The 23,009-nt window shown below is 34.8% G+C and overlaps 2 protein-coding genes across 7 annotated transcripts in view; both read left to right on the forward strand.

The window, feature by feature from the left end:
• LOC134840539 (26S proteasome non-ATPase regulatory subunit 14-like) overlaps positions 1 to 23,009 on the forward strand; it is a 436,784-nt gene that overhangs the window by 278,862 nt on the left and 134,913 nt on the right. The gene's annotated exons all lie outside the window — the stretch shown is intronic.
• On the forward strand, positions 664 to 22,744 carry LOC134839233 (galactosylceramide sulfotransferase-like). Of its 5 annotated transcripts, none has more exons than XM_063854714.1 (6): positions 664 to 1,115; positions 1,431 to 2,047; positions 8,400 to 8,494; positions 8,573 to 8,636; positions 17,222 to 17,470; positions 22,098 to 22,744. In XM_063854714.1, the coding sequence occupies exons 2-6, from the start codon at positions 1,706 to 1,708 to the stop codon at positions 22,740 to 22,742; spliced, it is 1,395 nt and encodes a 464-aa protein (XP_063710784.1). In that variant the 5' UTR covers positions 664 to 1,115; positions 1,431 to 1,705; the 3' UTR covers positions 22,743 to 22,744. The 5 variants fall into 5 exon arrangements, with proteins under 5 accessions (XP_063710784.1, XP_063710785.1, XP_063710786.1 ...); XM_063854715.1 differs by having other exon boundaries at positions 664 to 996; XM_063854716.1 differs by having other exon boundaries at positions 664 to 843.

Below are 23,009 nucleotides of genomic sequence, written 5' to 3' on the forward strand. Positions count from 1 at the left end.
CAAATTGATCGGACATTCTTTTATACTAGCACACTATCTGAATACTAATTTTATATTAGATGAATGTGCTTTTTCTGATATTGTAAATTAAAAACGCAGATACTCCTAGTTGGACTGCACAGTGTTCATCTCATCTCCTAATAAATTAACGAGTTGGAGATGATTGCATTAGGTATTTAAGACAATTGTTTCAGAACTACCTGAATCAAAATTGCAAAACATATTTTCAGCATCTGGAATACGTTTCAATATAGTTTAGCTAGCATAATCTCATAGAGGGGCGGGTTTAAACAGCTTTCGACGAGCCCTTCACCACCTAAAGGATACCTTTTTGGGACTTTCTTATGACATTTTCAGCCGATCTGCTCCAATGTTTTGCTGAAACTGCATTCGGTGCCATCACACTAACTTCTAGGGAGAATAGCGCGCCAAAAACCTCGGTTTTTCTCATTAAAAACCTTCCAAAAAGTGTCCAAAAAGCAGTTTGGTCTCTTTTTTAAAAAACTTACCAGCGGCGCTGAAAATTGTGGCTAAATATGGTCTCATCATAGCAATTATTTTCCTGGGGCCATGTTTGCTACTGAAGATTAATGAACATAGATATTGGATTAACTACGTCAATTATCTAATTGTATAAGCGTTTGATACCATTCAGCTGATGAATCATCTGCTTCATGCTTTACGATAACCGCGCATTTTAATTTAGTCCACACAACTAAATGTTCAGCTGGAGTTATTAATTATTTATATAATGATTTGAATTTTCTTATGAACCTTGGATCACCGTACTAGAAAAAAAAGAGTTTTTGCGTTCCTTGTATGGAGTAAGCGCGCATCCTATAAGTATGTGATCGCGAATTGTCAACCAAATCGAGTTTTACATTTATTGCGTTAAGATGAATCAAAATCGAATTACCCATTAAAAACGACAGGTGTTTTTGTTTTTGTAGTTATTCCAACTTTATGACAAGTTTGGAAATTTGCTTTTCTTCCAATGTACTACTTTTCCGCTGACAAAAACTGTTGAACTTATGATCAAGCTATTTGCCTCAAAAATTATAGAAAAAAGTGAACATTTGATTTTTAATATTGGCATGACGTTTTTATCCGGTCAAGTCTGTACACTTTGAGAGAGTAGAGGCATAAGTTCTGTTCTGATTTTTATCCGCCAACATGAGCTCTTGCGATAAACTTCAGTCACGATTCTTTTCATAATAAAATTATATTACATCGATTGCTAAATGCTATTTCGGGTGTCAGGAAGGAAGGCGCAGCAGCTTAATTCATTTTGAAGGGGATCAATTTTCTAATAGCTTTAGTGTTTTATTTTTTCTTCCTTAATATGCCCAGTACGCACCGATCTCATTACATGCTCAGTGCCAGTATCTGTAAAAGTTTAAGGGTAAAGTAAAAATATACGCTCTTTACAGTTCCCAACTTTATTTCATCCATCTTTCACCAGAAGACCAGATAGCCAAAATAGATAAACGATTATCGTAAAAAATTGACTCTGAAATCAATTTTTTATTGGTTCTAGTTTGCGTCAAGAGTGATTAAATTGAAAGAAATTACACTTACTTTGATTCATAAATGTCAGAAATGTCATGCTTGCTTGATGATAAATGTCATGCTTGCTTGATGATGGTTGCATTTCTAAAATTATCCATTCAACAAACCTAAAACTGTTTCAACAAATAAACTTAAAATGCGACCTGTTTTGAAACTTTTCGCATGCTGCATACTGATTTTATCGGCCTTACACCTTTTATATTTTGCAATTATTTCAAAATCGACCAATTCAAAAGAACGAGAAATATTTCCGCTTAAACCTCCAAAAACAGCTGAGAATCCGAATGATTCAAAGTATGGAAGTGTCCAGGAGTTTAAGGAATTGAGCCAGGAAAGCAGTTATGAATTTGCTAACCAATCGTGTATTTTTGGACACCAAGTTTTCCTTGACCATCACGATGTGCTGAGAATTCTGTCCGCGAAGCAAGTTGAACATTGCGAGCCAATCCGAAATGTGGCATTAGTCAAAACACATAAGGTACAACCCGAGTCGAGGTCCGCGACTTAAGAAAAGACTTTGTAAGTCGCGACGCATTCCGTTTTCAGACTGGGTTTCGCAGTCCCACCGCGGGTTTAAGTCGCGCCGTTCAGTTTTTTCTCAAGTCGCGCCGTCCTTCTTTTCTTAAGTCGCGCCGTCAGTCTTTTCTTGAATCGCTCCGTCAGTTTTTTCTCAAGTCGCGCCGTCCGTCTTTTCTTAAGTCACGTCGTCAGTCTTTTTTTTAAGCCGTGCCGTCAGTCTTTTCTTAAGTCGCGCCGTCAGTCTTTTCTTAGGTCGCGCCGTCAGTCTTTTCTTAAGTCGCGCCGTCAACACTGTATTAGGATATTACAATAATAGGCTAGTAGCGTGTGCCGTTGGAACGCTGGAACAAAAAAATATCTTATTCATCATCGCGAAATCTAATTATAGTAATCTTCAATTGTCTAGAGCGAATAAACACGTAGAAGCGACCGCTTGACTAGCATAAAGCTTGATTCGCTGAAAAAATTGAAAACATCAAAACGTATCAAGAAGCATAATTTGACAGCCTAATTCTTAGAAATATTCGCATTTCTGAGAAATGGAAAAATACGACATACCGCTACTAGCCTGGTATTAATGCGGTACTGGAGAATTTTGAAGCAGCCTTTTGAAAGTAAAGATAACTGTCAATTACTGATTTTTGCTCATAATATCACCCAAGCCAAAGATATGCACAGCTGAGCGAAGCGCTCGAAGCGGCCACTACTTGCCAATGACATGTGTAATTGGTACTTGAATGGATTTTATGCTAGTCTATATACCGCCATACAGAAAACCAAATATGAGCAGGAAAAATGAATGAAGAACTAAATGAATAAGAAAGAAGAGCAATTTTCAGAAAGAAAAGCAATTTTTCAAATTTTGTTTATTTGTTTCAGAAAGGGGTGCCTAAGTTAGTTATCAAACAGATGAAAATAGGGGCAATACTAAGGTTTAATTAAACTTAATTTGTTGTAAAAATAACTTGCGAGAGGTCAGCCACTGATCAAATTCAAATGTCTGGCCTAAAAACGAAATTGATCAGACCAGTTTTTTCTCGACAATGAGAATTTTTTTTTGATTTCGTATATTTGTATAAAAAATGACTAATAGTTCCCTTATGATACACCAATTGGCCCGTTTTCTTTGAGGTACTCAAAACTAGTAGCAAAAGTCACTTTCTAAGCCATAGTTCTTTCGCACTCTTTTTAAAATCTTAGTAAATCGTTTTGATATTAAGTAGATAACAATCAAAGTTTCAACAATACGTCAATATGTAAAAGGAACACTTCATTTTTCTTATTTAATTGTTTTTATTTTTGCATGTGAACAAATGAATTTGTATTTGGCGACTAGATTACTTCTTGCAAATTTGAAAATGAAATTATTTCTATAAATTGAAATGTTACCAACTCATTTTTAGGTTCCATTATCTTGTCTTTTGTCTTTTTTTGCGATTTAGGTTTTCGATTTATGATGTATTGTTTTAGTCTCTATATTTATTGTGCTTTAAAACGCGACCAATAGATTTTGTGCTTTTTTCTGTTTTAAGATGACTGGGCTCATTACTATATAGCTTAAAATTTTATGTGAAAATAGTTTTTTTTGCTCATTCCTTACCGCTCGGTAATCGATTCTCAATGCTCGTTTAACGTTGTTAAGTGGGCTTTGAGACATCACATATGCCCTTTGAGATATGCTTTTTGCGATATCATTACTTGAAACATCCCATTCCATACATTTTAGATTTTTCTGACTGCCAAATTATTCCAACAAAATTTTGAACAGAAAACTTTAAAAATTGTAGTTTAAGGTTATGTTGTTATTTAATTTCAAGTGAAGTCCGCGCAAAATGCTGACGAAACTTTTTGTGAGAAAGCTCCCTAGAACGTGTTTTTATCCAGATTGCAAGCTTCCCTAGTTGTACCTGGATTCCGCATTCCTTGCTTGATTTCTCATTGTCGCTTGGTTCCGTTGTTTTCAAATTCCAAAGTTTGCTTCCAGATTCCACAATTTGCTGTTGGGACGCTGGAACAAAAAATTTGTTTTTTTTTATTGCCAGATTTTATGAAAGCCAAACAGCCAAATGTCTAGAGCACATGAACAAAGAGGAGCGACCGCTCAACTAGCCTAAAGCTCGAATAACTTAAGACTTCGAAAACATCAAACCTTATCAGCTAGCATAAATTGACAGCTAATCCTTAGCATTACTCGCATTTCTTATAAGTGGAAAAGTACAACATATGAGATCCTAGCCAAATATTATAATATCCTAAAACAATTCTATCAATGCGGTGTTGGCCAATTTCGAACTGTTTTTTTCTTTAAAAAATTAGTGTCAAACACAAATTTACACGCATAAAAACACTCGTGCCAAAAATAAGCGCAGCTGAGCGAAAATCTCTTAGCAGTCACTATTAGCCAATGCCGTTTTTTTTATATTTGATTGGATTTTATGCTAGTCGATACACCACCATATGGGAAAATATATATTAGCCGTTTATTGTCAATGAGGAAAGCAGTTTACTGATCCTATAATTAATAAAATTCCGATCAAAATAAATTTAAAAAGGAAAAATTTCAGAAACGATACTTTTTAAAGGTTTTTATATTTTGTTTTAGTTAGGGGTTACTCACTTTGTTATCAAACTGATGAAAAAAGGGGCAAAAAGCTTAAATAACACGTAAATTGTTTTTTAAAAAAATTTGCGAGAGATCCGGCAATGATCAAACATCAATTTTTTTTAGCCGAGAAGCGAAATTCTTTAGACCAAGTTTTCTCGACACTGAGACAACTTTTTGTTTAAGTAATTTTGTTTTAAAAAAAGATCAATAGGGCTCTTGCATGATAGGCCGAATTGGTCCATTTTGTAAGTTAGTCCAAATTGGTAGTAAACATTTTTTTCTACACCATAGTTCCCTCTCACTCTTTTTGAAGGTGTTGTTGGAAAAGCAAAATTAGAGTGGGGTCAATCATAGTAAATCGTTGAAACCGCGGACTGGTTTTTATTTAAAGTAGATAACAAACAAAGTCTCTGGAATAGGTCAATATGTAGTAGGAACTTTTGGTTATGCACATTCAGTCATTTTTGCATGAGAAAACAAATATATTCGGCTACTAAATTTCTTTTTTGCAAATTTGAAACTGAAATTATTTTTTGATTTGTAATTTTTCTATCTCCTATTTTGTGTTACTACATTTTTTTAAAAAATGTTTTCGGTTTATGTTGAAATGGCTTAGTCACTATATTTTGTGTGCTTTCAAAAGCAAAAAAAGAGAAGATTTTTGTGCTTTTGTTTGTTTCAAGACGGGTCAGCCTATAACTTTATATCTTAAATTTATTTATTGAATTTTTTCTTCTCAACAATCTTGCACCTAAAAATTGTTGTCTTAGTTACCGCTCGGTCATTCATTCTGATTGCTCATTTAACATGATTGTGTTTCCCATTATGCTTTTGAGACATCTTTTTTTGAGTTCTGTAAAATGTTTTTTTTTTGTACTTAGTGGCTGACATTTCAGTTCCTACCACCTAGCTTGCAATACTATTGTGATACGCGTTGCGATATCAATTGAAAACAAGGTGTAATTCAATACTATATTCTGTATTTTAAATTTAGTTTTTCTTTTCTTTGCGTTGATATTGGTTACTGAGAGCTAGATCAGCACTGAACAACTCTGACCTCTCACTTGCTTGGTCTCAATGTCATAACACATTGTGACCTTGAGTATACCATGAAATTAATCACTAAGCACCGTAGGTTGGTAGTACATACATAATCAATTACTACTATTGCAGTAGCGGTATGACACACCCCCCTCGGTAAAAATAAATTATACAACATAAGTAGGATAATTTATCTTAAAAAGAGTTTACTGTACTCAGTTTACAAGAAAGTTTTTGGGTTACTGAAGGTTTAGTTCATAGTTTTCTTCAATTTTCTTCCAGCTCTATTTCCCAACTCGGATTCCATTCCACTCCTTCATCTAGCGTAGCATACCCAAATTTTCGCATGAATAAGTGTCGTTCGAGCCGTTTTAATTTTGATTCCACAGGTCTATCACTTCGTTCCTTGAAGTCTCTTAGTTGTTTACGATATTCCTGAGGTGCTGTTTTGAGGAGTGCTCCCCCTGTCAGATTCTCTGAAATCTCTTTAATTGAGTGCTTTATCGGGTCACCAAAGCGTTTCGGTTCCTTGTTCTTCGTTTGCCTGGAGCTTCGTCTGACACTCGACTCCTCCGCACTCGACCCCTCCGAGAATCCTTGTGGTGGTTCAAATGTCGTATCTTTCTCCGAAATTTGTTGCGGGTCTCCTCTAATATCGCCCGCAACTCTCTGAACTCCACGTTTTAGTAACTGGTCTGCAAACTTTTCCCAATCGGAAGGTGCCAAATTTCGGTTCTGGAATGTATCTAGTATGTCCTCTGGAGGTGTCTGGGAATCAATACATTTCAATTTTGTCCGCTGTTTCGATTTAGGCGTAGAACTTAACTGAGTTTTATGACCTAACTTCCCCGACTTTGAAGTTGATTGCTCCTGTTTCGGATCGGCTGCCGTCGCAGTTTGGCCTGTCCTATTTTGGTTGTTTTGGTTCTTCTTTTCTTTAGCTTTCTTCTCCGTCTTCTTTTTGTCGCTCTCCTCTGCAGGTGAACTTGGACCCGTCAAATTTGAACGGACTATCTCATTTTCCAATGTTCCCAGTTCGGATCGGGCTGCCTGCGCAGTTAAGGCTGCGTGAAATGACTCCAGAGATTCTCCGGATTCTTGCATTCTCGTAAACAGTTTGTATCTTTGGTACGTTACACATTTCACCTTTTGAAACGAAACTTCTGCAAGTTCTGTAATTTCCCTGAACGTCATTTTCGATATTTCAGCATGTGGGTTCTTTTGTAGGAATCGTTTCTTTCCTTCTGTACCCAAAGACAAAAATAATCTGGACATCAATTTCTTTTGTACTTCATTGTAGAAAACATTGTGTCCGACTCGTGGGCCTCTTGTTCTTCTCTCTTCGTTCTCCAACAATACTCTGTCCCTTACTAGCTTGTCTCTAAGGGTCCTCGCATTCCTCGCATCTTCATTCTCTCCCTCTCGAGGTGTTTCTGGTCGAGGAGGTGGCTCCTCTAGTATGTCTTTTGGTTCTTCCAAAATAATCTCTGGGTTCACATTTTCTTTAACCGTTACCGCCATGAGAAATTGTTCGAACCAGATTTTGAATTGCCACGGAGGATCTAAATTCGCTGACGCCCAAAATACGGGGATTCCCATATCCTTTCGGTTGTCTTGAGCTGCGAATCTTGAGCTGGTTGTCTTGAGCTGCGCCATGTGATATGCGTTGCGATATCAATTGAAAACAAGGTGTAATTCAATACTGTATTCTGTATATTGAATTTAGTTTTTCTTTTCTTTGCGTTGTTATTGGTTACTGAGAGCTAGATCAGCACTTAACAACTCTGACCTCTCACTTGGTCTCAATGTCATAACACACTGTGACCTTGAGTATACCATGAAATTAATAACTAAGCACCGTAGGTTGGTAGTACATACATAATCAATTACTGCTATTGCAGTATCGGTATGACAACTATGTTAGTGTTTTATTGCAACTGTTGCAAAATTCTTTCCGCTTTGCCTAAAATCAATTTTTGGAACCCAAAGATGAATTGGGGAATATAAAGAGTTCCTAGCTCAATTCGCATTTTTTGAGAAGTGTACAAAAGTGTGCACCAACCAAATATCCAGTTCGAATGTTTGTTTTTCCTCTTTTTGTATATGTTCCGTCGGAATATTTAAGTGAATTTGCGGATTCCAGTTTTTGTACTACAGGGTCAAACATAATATACCGAGCTAGACGTTCTGACTTCCGCACATAATGCAACCTAAATCGCCATTTTAAACAGCAAACTCTAATCTGTTCAAGTAAAATGAGCTAGCTCGCGAAAAACACAAAAAACGTCAAATAATGTTGTTAATCCGAATCGCAGAGAAGCTATCAGTAGGCCTTAACAGTCCTGTCGAGGATAGTCCATGAGTATTATTTCCCCACATACCGGACTGTGGTATTTTGTTGAGCGAAGCTCTTTTTTTGCGACTCGTGGCAGTTTTTTTTGCGTCCAGAACTTACACGTGGTACCACTATTGGTGCCGAAATTGGTCAGGCTGTGGTAAGCCTGAAGCTAGAGGTCATATGAGAGCCCGTCCTCGCACACTATCTTTTCCATGGCATGGGATCGAATACACGTTCTGACGATTTCAAAGTGAACGCCTTACGACTGTGCTCAGTGCCTCCAAGCAAAAAAGCAAAAATAGTATGGAAAAGATCGATGTGTTTCAGTGTGCCAGTGACCTGATGGCTTATATTCTGATGCGGCATGCTGACATCCACTCGCTAGAAGTACTGCTACCGCGTAAAAGGGGTTCCAATTTAGGGTAAGAATCAATCAAGTCAAAGAGATGTATTGTTTGTTCGGGGATGCGTGCTCTGAATGAAACGAGTGAATATTTTAGCTATGGGACTCAAAAACGTTTCGTCATTGAGCTACCCTCAAGATTACAAGACAGAAAGTTTCAGGTAAAATAAACTTCTACCAATTAACAGCAATCTGAAATTTTGAGAAAAAAAATCGAGTTTAAAATTGAACCCGAGAAAAATATCAATTTAAACTAGCAGGCGCTAATACACTGGTTTCAAAAAAAAAGTTTGAACTAATTGCACAAGAGATAGAACATCATAACAGAAAAATTTCAACAGCCAGAGTTTCCAGAAAATTTGCAGATTCAAAAAAAAAATGCGATCATGCGAAAAATTTGAAAACGTTTAAAGTTATTTCATTCCATTAAATTTTTAAGGCTCATTTCTAAATTCCTATGAATTTGACGGCAAAAAAAGCGAATATGTGGATCACTATTCTAAAATTTAATGAACTATTCCTTAATAAAAAGCCAAAACAATGTGATGAAAACTTTTTTCTTGCAACTAACGGAGCTATACAACTGTGCCGAAGTAGAACAGTGCCAAAAAAAATTAGTTCAAGAGTGCCGAAAATGAAAAAAAAACTGTTCAACAGTGACGAAAGTTTTTTTGTTCAATAGTGCCAAAAAATGATAAAGCCACTGTATAGAGTTTGAATTATCGCTTATAACAGATAAAACATAACGTTTCTCAATAATTTTCAAGGTTTAGATTTCTCAATGCATAAGTTCGCTTCATTGACTTTTTTTTTCCTTTTTTCTTCTGTATTTTTTCTTAGTTTTTCGTGGAATATCACCATTATGAAAAGCTTTCAATGCCAGTTTGGAATTTTTTCCTTCTCGCTTCATCTTTCGGATCAAAACCCAAAAAGTTAGATAAAATTGCTCATTTTTTTTTGTTTCATATAACATGCCAATTTTTTACAACAGTTTGTGGTGATTTATGCCGGCCTATCATACTAGTTCCGCGTTTTCAGTGGAGATTATCCTTTGAGCTAATTTTTTTTCGAAAACACAAAATTTTTTGAAATTCATTCGTAAATTTCAATCAAAATAAAAATTTTTCACTAGTATTTGATTTGCTTTAATGTCTTCTCGATAGGCAAATAAGACAATCGTTGAGTTAATTCTCTATTTTTTTGCCGATACTCAGTTGCTAAGCGAAATATTTGCGCTTTTCTGAAAACATCTTGAAAGTAATGAAAATGACAGCCCAAATGCTGCGCTTTTGGAAAAATTTCGCAAACAGCTGCGGTAACGTTTTATTCGTAATCAGTAAAAAAATTGTGGAAAACCCTTTTCCAAATTTTTCACTTTTAATTACAGAATTTTTAAATAAGAATATATGAGATTCTTTTGACTTATTTGAAAGAAAAGCAAAGAGCAATGTTTTGGTTTTCATTGAACTCCTTTGCTAATTTTTTTTGCCGATACTCAGTTGCTAAGTGATATGCTTGGTTTTTTTTGAAAACCGCTTGCAGAAATAAAAATGACAGCCCAAATGCTGAGCTTCTGGTGAAATTAGCTGAGCTTCCCAAATGCTGAGCTTCTGAGCATATCTTTTGAAGGCTCGTTTTGACCACTGGCAAAATTTTTTGGCAAATTTCCGCAAATCTTATGTAACCGTCGATTGCAGGATGGTCGTGAATAGCTAGAAAAATAGTAATTTTGCCCAAACTATTATCAAAAGCGGTTTTTGACTGGCAATTTATCAAAAAAAAATAGTTTGTGTTGTTTTTTTTTTTTTGATAACGGTAGTCCGCAATTTGTATGCCCTTCGAAGGAACAAGTTGGGTTTTTTAAGTCAAGCAATCAATAATTAAACCGCGATAAATTACGATCTTTTGTGAAATTTCATTAAAAATTTGAGTGATAAAAATTGCGTTTGGGCGGCAAAATAATTGAAAAAATTGCAGTTATAGACCTATTGGCGCCAAAATTGGAGAGATTTTCTTGTTAGTTAGCGTCAGTTATTTACCACTCTTTAGAAAAGGTGCTCATTTTTTTTCGAAATTTTTCCGCTTTTTTCGGCACTGCTGTACTTTGGCACTGTTAAACGTCGCCCAACTAACTAACCCGTCTCAATGTTAATTTAAAATACATCCCTATAAACGAAATAATCATTCTGAGCCACGTCTAATAAAGGCGAAGCATTAATTCATTTGTCAAGAAAGTACTTAAGTTTTTCCGGATCCGTAAGGTTCTAATTCCGGTTTAAGTTTTGTCTGATTTTTCTGACCAAAAAACATAGAATATCATCTGAACAAAGTATCGGTACAAAATTGATCAAGAACTTAGATCAAGATAAACGTGCTCATCGAAAAAATGCAAGTTTTGGTCAAATAATTTTACCTGTTTATTTTTAGCCGTCATTTTTAGCCGTCAATGTATAACGTCATTTTTAGCCTGTTTTTTTCAGTTTTGCCTGTGGCGTAGAAAATTGTTGACAAAACAGGTTCCTTATTTTTTTTTCGGAGAGCTCGGGAAAAAATTTGTCGACAAAAAAAAGGTTGGCAAAGTTTTCAAATTTTATTTTTTTGAAAAACCGGCATTCACTTACGCTAGAACACATCGAAACGAAAAAAATCATGATAGTCGATAACTTCAACTCTGGTCAAAAATGGGCAATTCTCAACCTAATGGGTCGAACAAAGCCATCCCTTGGTCCCTAAAATTCTTCGAAAGAGAAAAAACTTTAGTCCACTTTAGTTTGCCAAAAATTTCGCAAACAGCTGCGGTAACGTTTTATTCGTAATCAGTAAAAAAATTGTGGAAAACCCTTTTCCAAATTTTTCACTTTTAATTACAGAATTTTTAAATAAGAATATATGAGATTCTTTTGACTTATTTGAAAGAAAAGCAAAGAGCAATGTTTTGGTTTTCATTGAACTCCTTTGCTAATTTTTTTTGCCGATACTCAGTTGCTAAGTGATATGCTTGGTTTTTTTTGAAAACCGCTTGCAGAAATAAAAATGACAGCCCAAATGCTGAGCTTCTGGTGAAATTAGCTGAGCTTCCCAAATGCTGAGCTTCTGAGCATATCTTTTGAAGGCTCGTTTTGACCACTGGCAAAATTTTTTGGCAAATTTCCGCAAATCTTATGTAACCGTCGATTGCAGGATGGTCGTGAATAGCTAGAAAAATAGTAATTTTGCCCAAACTATTATCAAAAGCGGTTTTTGACTGGCAATTTATCAAAAAAAAATAGTTTGTGTTGTTTTTTTTTTTGATAACGGTAGTCCGCAATTTGTATGCCCTTCGAAGGAACAAGTTGGGTTTTTTAAGTCAAGCAATCAATAATTAAACCGCGATAAATTACGATCTTATGTGAAATTTCATTAAAAATTTGAGTGATAAAAATTGCGTTTGGGCGGCAAAATAATTGAAAAAATTGCAGTTATAGACCTATTGGCGCCAAAATTGGAGAGATTTTCTTGTTAGTTAGCGTCAGTTATTTACCACTCTTTAGAAAAGGTGCTCATTTTTTTTCGAAATTTTTCCGCTTTTTTCGGCACTGCTGTACTTTGGCACTGTTAAACGTCACCCAACTAACTAACCCGTCTCAATGTTAATTTAAAATACATCCCTATAAACGAAATAATCATTCTGAGCCACGTCTAATAAAGGCGAAGCATTAATTCATTTGTCAAGAAAGTACTTAAGTTTTTCCGGATCCGTAAGGTTCTAATTCCGGTTTAAGTTTTGTCTGATTTTTCTGACCAAAAAACATAGAATATCATCTGAACAAAGTATCGGTACAAAATTGATCAAGAACTTAGATCAAGATAAACGTGCTCGTCGAAAAAATGCAAGTTTTGGTCAAATAATTTTACCTGTTTATTTTTAGCCGTCATTTTTAGCCGTCAATGTATAACGTCATTTTTAGCCTGTTTTTTTCAGTTTTGCCTGTGGCGTAGAAAATTGTTGACAAAACAGGTTCCTTATTTTTTTTTCGGAGAGCTCGGGAAAAAATTTGTCGACAAAAAAAAGGTTGGCAAAGTTTTCAAATTTTATTTTTTTGAAAAACCGGCATTCACTTACGCTAGAACACATCGAAACGAAAAAAATCATGATAGTCGATAACTTCAAGTCTGGTCAAAAATGGGCAATTCTCAACCTAATGGGTCGAACAAAGCCATCCCTTGGTCCCTAAAATTCTTCGAAAGAGAAAAAACTTTAGTCCACTTTAGTTTGCCAAAAATTTCGCAAACAGCTGCGGTAACGTTTTATTCGTAATCAGTAAAAAAATTGTGGAAAACCCTTTTCCAAATTTTTCACTTTTAATTACAGAATTTTTAAATAAGAATATATGAGATTCTTTTGACTTATTTGAAAGAAAAGCAAAGAGCAATGTTTTGGTTTTCATTGAACTCCTTTGCTAATTTTTTTTGCCGATACTCAGTTGCTAAGTGATATGCTTGGTTTTTTTTGAAAACCGCTTGCAGAAATAAAAATGACAGCCCAAATGCTGAGCTTCTGGTGAAATTAGCTGAGCTTCCCAAATGCTGAGCTTCTGAGCATATCTTTTGAAGGCTCGTTTTGACCACTGGCAAAATTTTTTGGCAAATTTCCGCAAATCTTATGTAACCGTCGATTGCAGGATGGTCGTGAATAGCTAGAAAAATAGTAATTTTGCCCAAACTATTATCAAAAGCGGTTTTTGACTGGCAATTTATCAAAAAAAAATAGTTTGTGTTGTTTTTTTTTTTTGATAACGGTAGTCCGCAATTTGTATGCCCTTCGAAGGAACAAGTTGGGTTTTTTAAGTCAAGCAATCAATAATTAAACCGCGATAAATTACGATCTTATGTGAAATTTCATTAAAAATTTGAGTGATAAAAATTGCGTTTGGGCGGCAAAATAATTGAAAAAATTGCAGTTATAGACCTATTGGCGCCAAAATTGGAGAGATTTTCTTGTTAGTTAGCGTCAGTTATTTACCACTCTTTAGAAAAGGTGCTCATTTTTTTCGAAATTTTTCCGCTTTTTTCGGCACTGCTGTACTTTGGCACTGTTAAACGTCGCCCAACTAACTAACCCGTCTCAATGTTAATTTAAAATACATCCCTATAAACGAAATAATCATTCTGAGCCACGTCTAATAAAGGCGAAGCATTAATTCATTTGTCAAGAAAGTACTTAAGTTTTTCCGGATCCGTAAGGTTCTAATTCCGGTTTAAGTTTTGTCTGATTTTTCTGACCAAAAAACATAGAATATCATCTGAACAAAGTATCGGTACAAAATTGATCAAGAACTTAGATCAAGATAAACGTGCTCATCGAAAAATGCAAGTTTTGGTCAAATAATTTTACCTGTTTATTTTTAGCCGTCATTTTTAGCCGTCAATGTATAACGTCATTTTTAGCCTGTTTTTTTCAGTTTTGCCTGTGGCGTAGAAAATTGTTGACAAAACAGGTTCCTTATTTTTTTTCGGAGAGCTCGGGAAAAAATTTGTCGACAAAAAAAAGGTTGGCAAAGTTTTCAAATTTTATTTTTTTGAAAAACCGGCATTCACTTACGCTAGAACACATCGAAACGAAAAAATCATGATAGTCGATAACTTCAAGTCTGGTCAAAAATGGGCAATTCTCAACCTAATGGGTCGAACAAAGCCATCCCTTGGTCCCTAAAATTCTTCGAAAGAGAAAAAACTTTAGTCCACTTTAGTTTGCCAAAAATTTCGCAAACAGCTGCGGTAACGTTTTATTCGTAATCAGTAAAAAAAATTGTGGAAAACCCTTTTCCAAATTTTTCACTTTTAATTACAGAATTTTTAAATAAGAATATATGAGATTCTTTTGACTTATTTGAAAGAAAAGCAAAGAGCAATGTTTTGGTTTTCATTGAACTCCTTTGCTAATTTTTTTTGCCGATACTCAGTTGCTAAGTGATATGCTTGGTTTTTTTGAAAACCGCTTGCAGAAATAAAAATGACAGCCCAAATGCTGAGCTTCTGGTGAAATTAGCTGAGCTTACCAAATGCTGAGCTTCTGAGCATATCTTTTGAAGGCTCGTTTTGACCACTGGCAAAATTTTTTGGCAATTTTCCGCAAATCTTATGTAACCGTCGATTGCAGGATGGTCGTGAATAGCTAGAAAAATAGTAATTTTGCCCAAACTATTATCAAAAGCGGTTTTTGACTGGCAATTTATCAAAAAAAAAAGTTTGTGTTGTTTTTTTTTTTTTGATAACGGTAGTCCGCAATTTGTATGCCCTTCGAAGGAACAAGTTGGGTTTTTTAAGTCAAGCAATCAATAATTAAACCGCGATAAATTACGATCTTATGTGAAATTTCATTAAAAATTTGAGTGATAAAAATTGCGTTTGGGCGGCAAAATAATTGAAAAAATTGCAGTTATAGACCTATTGGCGCCAAAATTGGAGAGATTTTCTTGTCAGTTATTTAACACTCTTTAGAAAAGGTGCTCATATTTTTTCGAAATTTTTCCGCTTTTTTCGGCACTGCTGTACCTTGGCACTGTTAAACGTCGCCCAACTAACTAACCCGTCTCAATGTTAATTTAAAATACATCCCTATAAACGAAATAATCATTCTGAGCCACGTCTAATAAAGGCGAAGCATTAATTCATATGTCAAGAAAGTACTTAAGTTTTTCCGGATCCGTAAGGTTCTAATTCCGGTTTAAGTTTTTTCTGATTTTTCTGACCAAAAAACATAGAATATCATCTGAACAAAGTATCGGTACAAAATTGATCAAGAACTTAGATCAAGATAAACGTGCTCATCGAAAAAATGCAAATTTTGGTCAAATATTTTTACCTGTTTATTTTTAGCCGTCATTTTTAGCCGTCAATGTATAACGTCATTTTTAGCCTGTTTTTTTCAGTTTTGCCTGTGGCGTAGAAAATTGTTGACAAAACAGGTTCCTTATTTTTTTTTCGGAGAGCTCGGGAAAAAATTGTCGACAAAAAAAAGGTTGGCAAAGTTTTCAAATTTTATTTTTTTGAAAAACCGGCATTCACTTACGCTAGAACACATCGAAACGAAAAAAATCATGATAGTCGATAACTTCAAGTCTGGTCAAAAATGGGCAATTCTCAACTTAATGGGTCGAACAAAGCCATCCCTTGGTCCCTAAAATTCTTCGAAAGAGAAAAAACTTTAGTCCACTTTAGTTTGCCAAAAATTTCGCAAACAGCTGCGGTAACGTTTTATTCGTAATCAGTAAAAAAATTGTGGAAAACCCTTTTCCAAATTTTTCACTTTTAATTACAGAATTTTTAAATAAGAATATATGAGATTCTTTTGACTTATTTGAAAGAAAAGCAAAGAGCAATGTTTTGGTTTTCATTGAACTCCTTTGCTAATTTTTTTTGCCGATACTCAGTTGCTAAGTGATATGCTTGGTTTTTTTTGAAAACCGCTTGCAGAAATAAAAATGACAGCCCAAATGCTGAGCTTCTGGTGAAATTAGCTGAGCTTCCCAAATGCTGAGCTTCTGAGCATATCTTTTGAAGGCTCGTTTTGACCACTGGCAAAATTTTTTGGCAAATTTCCGCAAATCTTATGTAACCGTCGATTGCAGGATGGTCGTGAATAGCTAGAAAAATAGTAATTTTGCCCAAACTATTATCAAAAGCGGTTTTTGACTGGCAATTTATCAAAAAAAAATAGTTTGTGTTGTTTTTTTTTTTTTGATAACGGTAGTCCGCAATTTGTATGCCCTTCGAAGGAACAAGTTGGGTTTTTTAAGTCAAGCAATCAATAATTAAACCGCGATAAATTACGATCTTATGTGAAATTTCATTAAAAATTTGAGTGATAAAAATTGCGTTTGGGCGGCAAAATAATTGAAAAAATTGCAGTTATAGACCTATTGGCGCCAAAATTGGAGAGATTTTCTTGTTAGTTAGCGTCAGTTATTTACCACTCTTTAGAAAAGGTGCTCATTTTTTTTCGAAATTTTTCCGCTTTTTTCGGCACTGCTGTACTTTGGCACTGTTAAACGTCGCCCAACTAACTAACCCGTCTCAATGTTAATTTAAAATACATCCCTATAAACGAAATAATCATTCTGAGCCACGTCTAATAAAGGCGAAGCATTAATTCATTTGTCAAGAAAGTACTTAAGTTTTTCCGGATCCGTAAGGTTCTAATTCCGGTTTAAGTTTTGTCTGATTTTTCTGACCAAAAAACATAGAATATCATCTGAACAAAGTATCGGTACAAAATTGATCAAGAACTTAGATCAAGATAAACGTGCTCATCGAAAAAATGCAAGTTTTGGTCAAATAATTTTACCTGTTTATTTTTAGCCGTCATTTTTAGCCGTCAATGTATAACGTCATTTTTAGCCTGTTTTTTTCAGTTTTGCCTGTGGCGTAGAAAATTGTTGACAAAACAGGTTCCTTATTTTTTTTTCGGAGAGCTCGGGAAAAAATTTGTCGACAAAAAAAAGGTTGGCAAAGTTTTCAAATTTTATTTTTTTGAAAAACCGGCATTCACTTACGCTAGAACACATCGAAACGAAACAAATCATGATAGTTGATAACTTCAAGTCTGGTCAAAAATGGGCAATGCTCAACCTAATGGGTCGAACAAAGCCATCCCTTGGTCCCTAAAATTCTTCGAAAGAGAAAAAACTTCCATTTTTTTAAATAGGACTGAGTCTAGGTCATTTTTTTTTCGCGTCACTTATTATATGATGGCAACTGTTTCTAGCTGATGACCCTTCACACCCAGTTCAATTTCGACTACTGGTCACAACTCATGCAAGCACCAAGTGCACTAATAGGCATGGTCAGACACCCCCTTGACCAGTTCTCGTCCTTTTTCAACTACTACGACATGGAAGAATCTTTGAGAGAAGGGTTTCCTTTGCTAGATGAGGCCTCAAGCACTTTCGATTTTTTCCTCAAACACTCACAACAATTGACAGTTGGGGCATGGAAAAGACAATGGAGCAGTCAGGTCTGGGTTCAAAAATTATGGTTTTTAACAACCATAGGATAACTTAGGGTTAGAAATAACATTCCCCTCTAAATACATTACATTTGGTTTGAAACTGCTTAGCGCTGCGTAAACATACACGGTTCCCATTGACTGAAAATTCCAATTTAGAATCAAGTTGACATGGTCCTCCACTCATCAACGCTTCAGAGGGAGTATGTTAACTTGGTCTTAGTTTTTTAACCATTTTTTGAGACACTACTTGGCGTTACTGATAAAATGATTTCGTATTTCACTCCTTAACCTCTCAATGTCTCTACTTAAGGCTATTAGTTTTGCAAAACAGCTTGGGAGAGCTCTGCATCTTTAAGTTTAAGTAATTTATTATGACTTCCTTCACAAAATTTTGTGACAACAGCGATCGATTATACTTATCAAAAACGTTTAGGGTGAATGAAATGAAAATTGATTATATTTGTGATATATGAAGGTGATCGATTAGAATTGTGATCAATTAAAGCTGCCATGTTTTCACAACTATAGTGCTGATAAAAATTATCCGGACGAAAAGAACGAGACTTGAAATTTGAAAAGCGTTGATTATATTTGTGATATATGAAGGGGATCGATTAGAATTGTGATCAATTGAAGCTGCCATGTTTTCACAACTATAGTGCTGATAAAAATTATCCGGACGAAAAGAACAAGACTTGAAATTTGAAAAGCGTTGATTATATTTGTGATATATAAAGGTGATCGATTAGAATTGTGATCAATTAAAGCTGCCATGTTTTCACAACTACAGTGCTGATATAAATTATCCGGACGAAAAGAACAAGACTTGAAATTTGAAAAGCGTTTTTTTAAATGTGTTGTTTTTAGGTGAAAAACAAGGAGAACAAAAGTGCTGAGAATTTTTATAAGACTTTATACGTTGCAATTTTGTTGCAAAATTGGGACCCAAAACATTACCTCAAAAACGAATTAATTTTGGCTTTTCAAGTCAATCGAAAAAATACTCCTAAACTACCGAGTCCTTTAGTAACAAAACAATATCAAATTGAGCCTTTTATATAGAAAAAAAAACTAAGAAGGGATAGTCTCACCTCACCCTCATAATTAGATCAAATTAGGACCATTCGATTAAACTATTTCATTTGGATTGAAACTGCTGAGCGCTGCGTATATAGACTTGGTTTCAATGTCTGAAAGCTCAAGATTAGAACCAAGTTATCATCATCCTCCATGGACTTACCTTGACTACGTATTTCCTTCTTTGTTTTTTTTTGTTTCGCTGAAAAATTCCTTGGCCCAATTTAATTCGGTCTATTTTTCATCGGTCTAATGACCTAATCTTAGATCGTTTTAAGGAAAACACAATTTTAACACTTCCGCATTTTTCAAGTTGAATGTACGCTTTTCAATCGGCTTGTTGAAATTTATTTTATCGTTTTGAAAAATGTTTTTACGTTTTGCAAAAATTTTGTTTTGTTCACACACTTCTACTGAGTTTCAAAGAAAGAACCAATTGAAAGAACACCCATTTCCCATCTTAGAATCAATTTTTTTTTGCTGCGCGAATTTTTCTTTAATGTTGCTTTTAGTGTTTGATTTACTCCTACTATAGGTAATTTTACTTACCTTGACTTCGTATTTTCTCCGTAAAAAAATTGTCGGCCCGAATTCTTTCGGCTTTTTTTCGGCCTAATGGCCCAATTTTGAGTCGTTTTAAGGGAGACTCAACTTTAACACTACCCTCCTCTTTTCTCAAGTTGGTTGTTTGTTTAACAATCGGTTTGTTTAGATTTCTTTTTTCGTTTTAGAAAATTATTTCCAAATTTAATGGAACATTTTTAAATTCTCAAAAACTTCTTCTGATTTTCAAAAACAGGGTATCAAATGAAAGACCGCCTTTTCCTTTTTGTGCCTGCTTACTCCTCTAGAGTATTTTCCTAGTTAACCCCTTTGTTTACCGCCTTTGAAAAAGTGTGCGGGAGTTTTTGACCAACATTTTTGATTTTTTTTCGCTTTCTCGATAACTACCCCTCTCAAATCTGAGTTTTTAGTTTAAATCATGATAACTGTTTTAAAAGCTCCACTGCATAACCGGCTATGCCCAATTCTTTTCTTCACAAAAAGTTATGGCCCTCGGATTAGTCCACTTTTTGATTTCTGACGGTTTTGTGTTTCTCTTTGAATTTTCTCGAAAACTAATTTCTCAAATCTGATATTGTGGCTTCAAGGGAGTTAACAGGCACTGGGAAACTCCTTTGCATTAGCGGCCACTCACAAAGTTTTTTTACACAAAAGTTATTGCCCTTGGAAAAGAATTTTGATTTTTGATCTTTTTTCAAACTTTTTGAATATTCTCGAAAACTTCCCTGCCATATCTGATATTTTGGGTTCAATTCAAAGAAGTGGTTGTGAGAAGATCATTTGGTTATGCAAAATTTATGGCACCAAAATTTATGGCCCTTGGGAATTTTTTAAACGAAAACTACCCTCTTCAATCTGACATTTTGGGTTCAATCGAATTTATAGGTTGCTCCAATTCCTTCTGCGCGAGCGGTTCCGCTCTGTTTTTTAGACAAAAATTATGGTTATCGGAAAAGACATTTTTTAAATCATGACCGTTTTTTGGACTTTTTTTCCGTTTCGTTGACCAATTTTTTGGACTTTTCTCGCTAGCTATTCTGCCAAATCTAATATCATAAAATTAATCGAAACATTAGGTTGTTGATAGCCTACGTTTATAAATAGCCAAGCCCAGTTTGTTTTAGAAAAAATTTATGGCCTTCAAACTCGTCAAAATTTTGAAACGTAGACAGTTTTTTGAAAACTTTTCGACTTTACGCGAAAACCATCGTGCCAATTCTCAGGTTATCTTTAATAGAGAAACCCGGTTTTGGGATTTTTCTCTGCACAAGCGGCCACAACCTGCTTTTTGCTGAATCATTTATGGAATTTGGAAAATCTTTCAGAACTTTTGACCGTTTTTTTAGAAATGTTTTGAATTTTCTGAATAATTACCCAATCAAATATCAATCAAATTACAAAATCAGAAGAAAATCTCATTTGAAAAAATCGGTTGCAATAATTGTTCCTACAGAAGCGGCGACTACTTAACTTCTTGTAAGAGAAACGTTATATCTATGGGAAAATTGATTATCTCTAAGTTAGTAGAGAAACAACTAAGGTTTTGAGCAAAGTCCAATTTTTGAAATCACACTTTGGTGCCGCATGAGTATAGAAAATTCAATCAGTATCAAGCACGTACCTCCAGCTTTAGCTGGGCCCGTAGTTAGTTTTTTTTTATCGAGACATACAAAAATTTTGGCTCAACTAGTTTTTTCAACGTTTATTTTTTTCGAATTTCTTATGCTTATGTTATATCGCAAGTGTATATAAATGTGAGTGACTAAGCTGTGATGAAATAAAGCTACCATGTTTCCAAAAGTACAAAGCTGATATAACTTATCCGGACAAAAAAAATTGAAGACTTGACTTTTGAAGGGTGCCGTTTTTCTAAAAATGGGTTTACGTTACGTGAAAAACGATGAAGTTAAAACCTGCTTAGACTTTTAAATGACACAGAGGCGAAACAGAGCTTTGCACCACACAAGCATAACAGTCTAAAAGGAAGAATAGTAAATGAAACGAAAGCCATTAAGTCACAAAAAAGTTGAAAATGCAGGAAAAATACATCCACGAAAACTTGGTACGTTTATTGCGAATGATGTTATAACACGAAGTTCTAAGTGCAAAGGGAAGATGAGATTAAAACAACGCAATAAAGCGATATGCTATAAGCTGAAACCTTTTCAGCAAAAAACAAATACAAATTACATTCGAATCACGGCTAAAAGTGCTCTCAACCCAGGCCTGATGATTATTTATGGTACCTGATTTTGCGTGGAAAGCAAAGAAAAAGAAAAAATTAAAACACCGAATACAAACTTTTAATGGTCGGAACAAAAAAATTTGGCTTGGTAGGTTGGTAATTTTTAGAAATATATCAATTACCTTTTAACTAAATTGAAAATTGCTTAAATCGCAACAAAAATTCCTGGTTGTGGCAACTGAGCCGATAAAGTACAGCCCGCAAACTATTTTCGATTTTTTCGATTTTTTTTTTGAGTTTTTAAAAAAGTTCAGCCTAAAGATGAAGAATTTGGACTGAAAACAAAGGAAAACTTTCAAAAGTACCTAATGACTGTTAGTCAAGTTATATACATGGGAAGTATTTGTTCAGTTTTGATAACGTTTGCTAAATGCTAGCCTAATTACAATTTTTTAAAATTTCTACAGAATCGATTATATATTTGAGAAAAAAAGTGGAAAAACAATAGGTTAAAATGGACTCTTTCAAAGTTTAATAAACACCCATACTAAACTGGTAAAATAATCAAATAATAACGCTGAAACGCGGGTGCAGATCAGCTTTTCTATATCCATTTTTACGGTGCCTGAAAATTTTAAACTTAAATTTACTCTCGATTTGCCAAAATGCATCGTTGTTGGGCTCTCATGACATAAAAACTTTTGCCAAAAAATTTTTTTCCACGAATCCGGAGATCCAATTCTTCAACCTGGAAAAAATATGCAAGGAATCATGTACAATTTTTAATCGATATTTGTCGTGTTTCAGCAAGTTCATCCTGGCAGTCTCAGAGACACTATGTTGTTCGATTACGGAGCGTATCACTCTAAAAACAGAACCAAATTAGCCCAAGATATAGTCCGAAACTTCTCAATTGTTCTAGTTCAAGAGAGATTTGACGAAAGCTTGGTTCTTCTCAAGACTGTGCTGAATTGGGGTTACGAAGACATTTTATATCAGCCCAAGAACGAGGCTGGAAATTACAAAATATCAAGCGAAAACAAAAGAAATGCTTCGCTTTATTTGAATCGATTACATCTGCATATGATTCAGTCACCTCACGATTATACCTTGTACGATTTGAGCATGAAAAATTTTAATCAGCAGATTGCTCTGATTGAAAAGTTTAGCGAAAAAGTTAAAGAGTTTCGACAAATAAACCAGAAAGTTTCAAAATGGTGCTATGAGAGATTGCGACATTTAAACATGCTTCAACAGTTCAGACCCTTGCCGAAGCTGACCCGATACTTGACAATGGTTGGCACCCGTAAACATCAATCAACAACAATGAGCTTCACTTCGGAATTCACGAATGAAATAGTAACAGTCAATGAAGTAAGTTGTTTTAAAATGCAGCTTGATATGTTGGATTTTGTACAATTTCATATTCAAAAATACCATGGTCTAAATTGAAATATCAGAGTAGTTTACTTATTCCACTTGAGCTTTTTAAGTAGGGAATAAAAAGAAGGAGTAGTTAATGATAACAGTAACAAATGACACCCACCGAAAGCTGGTCTGGGCAGAGCTGATACAAAATGAGCTTTCCCAAGCCGGGTTCTTCGTAGATATGCATTTGACGACTTTTAGAATATCTGTTTTTTTGGCTCTCAAAAAGTTAAAGTTATCTTTGATTTAAAGTTATGGTGTTGTAAGCGAATCTAATTTTGGCAATTTTTT

Source organism: Symsagittifera roscoffensis, chromosome 2 (genome assembly GCF_963678635.1).
Source record: "Symsagittifera roscoffensis chromosome 2, txSymRosc1.1, whole genome shotgun sequence".
In the NCBI taxonomy this organism is placed as follows: Eukaryota; Metazoa; Xenacoelomorpha; order Acoela; family Convolutidae; genus Symsagittifera; species Symsagittifera roscoffensis.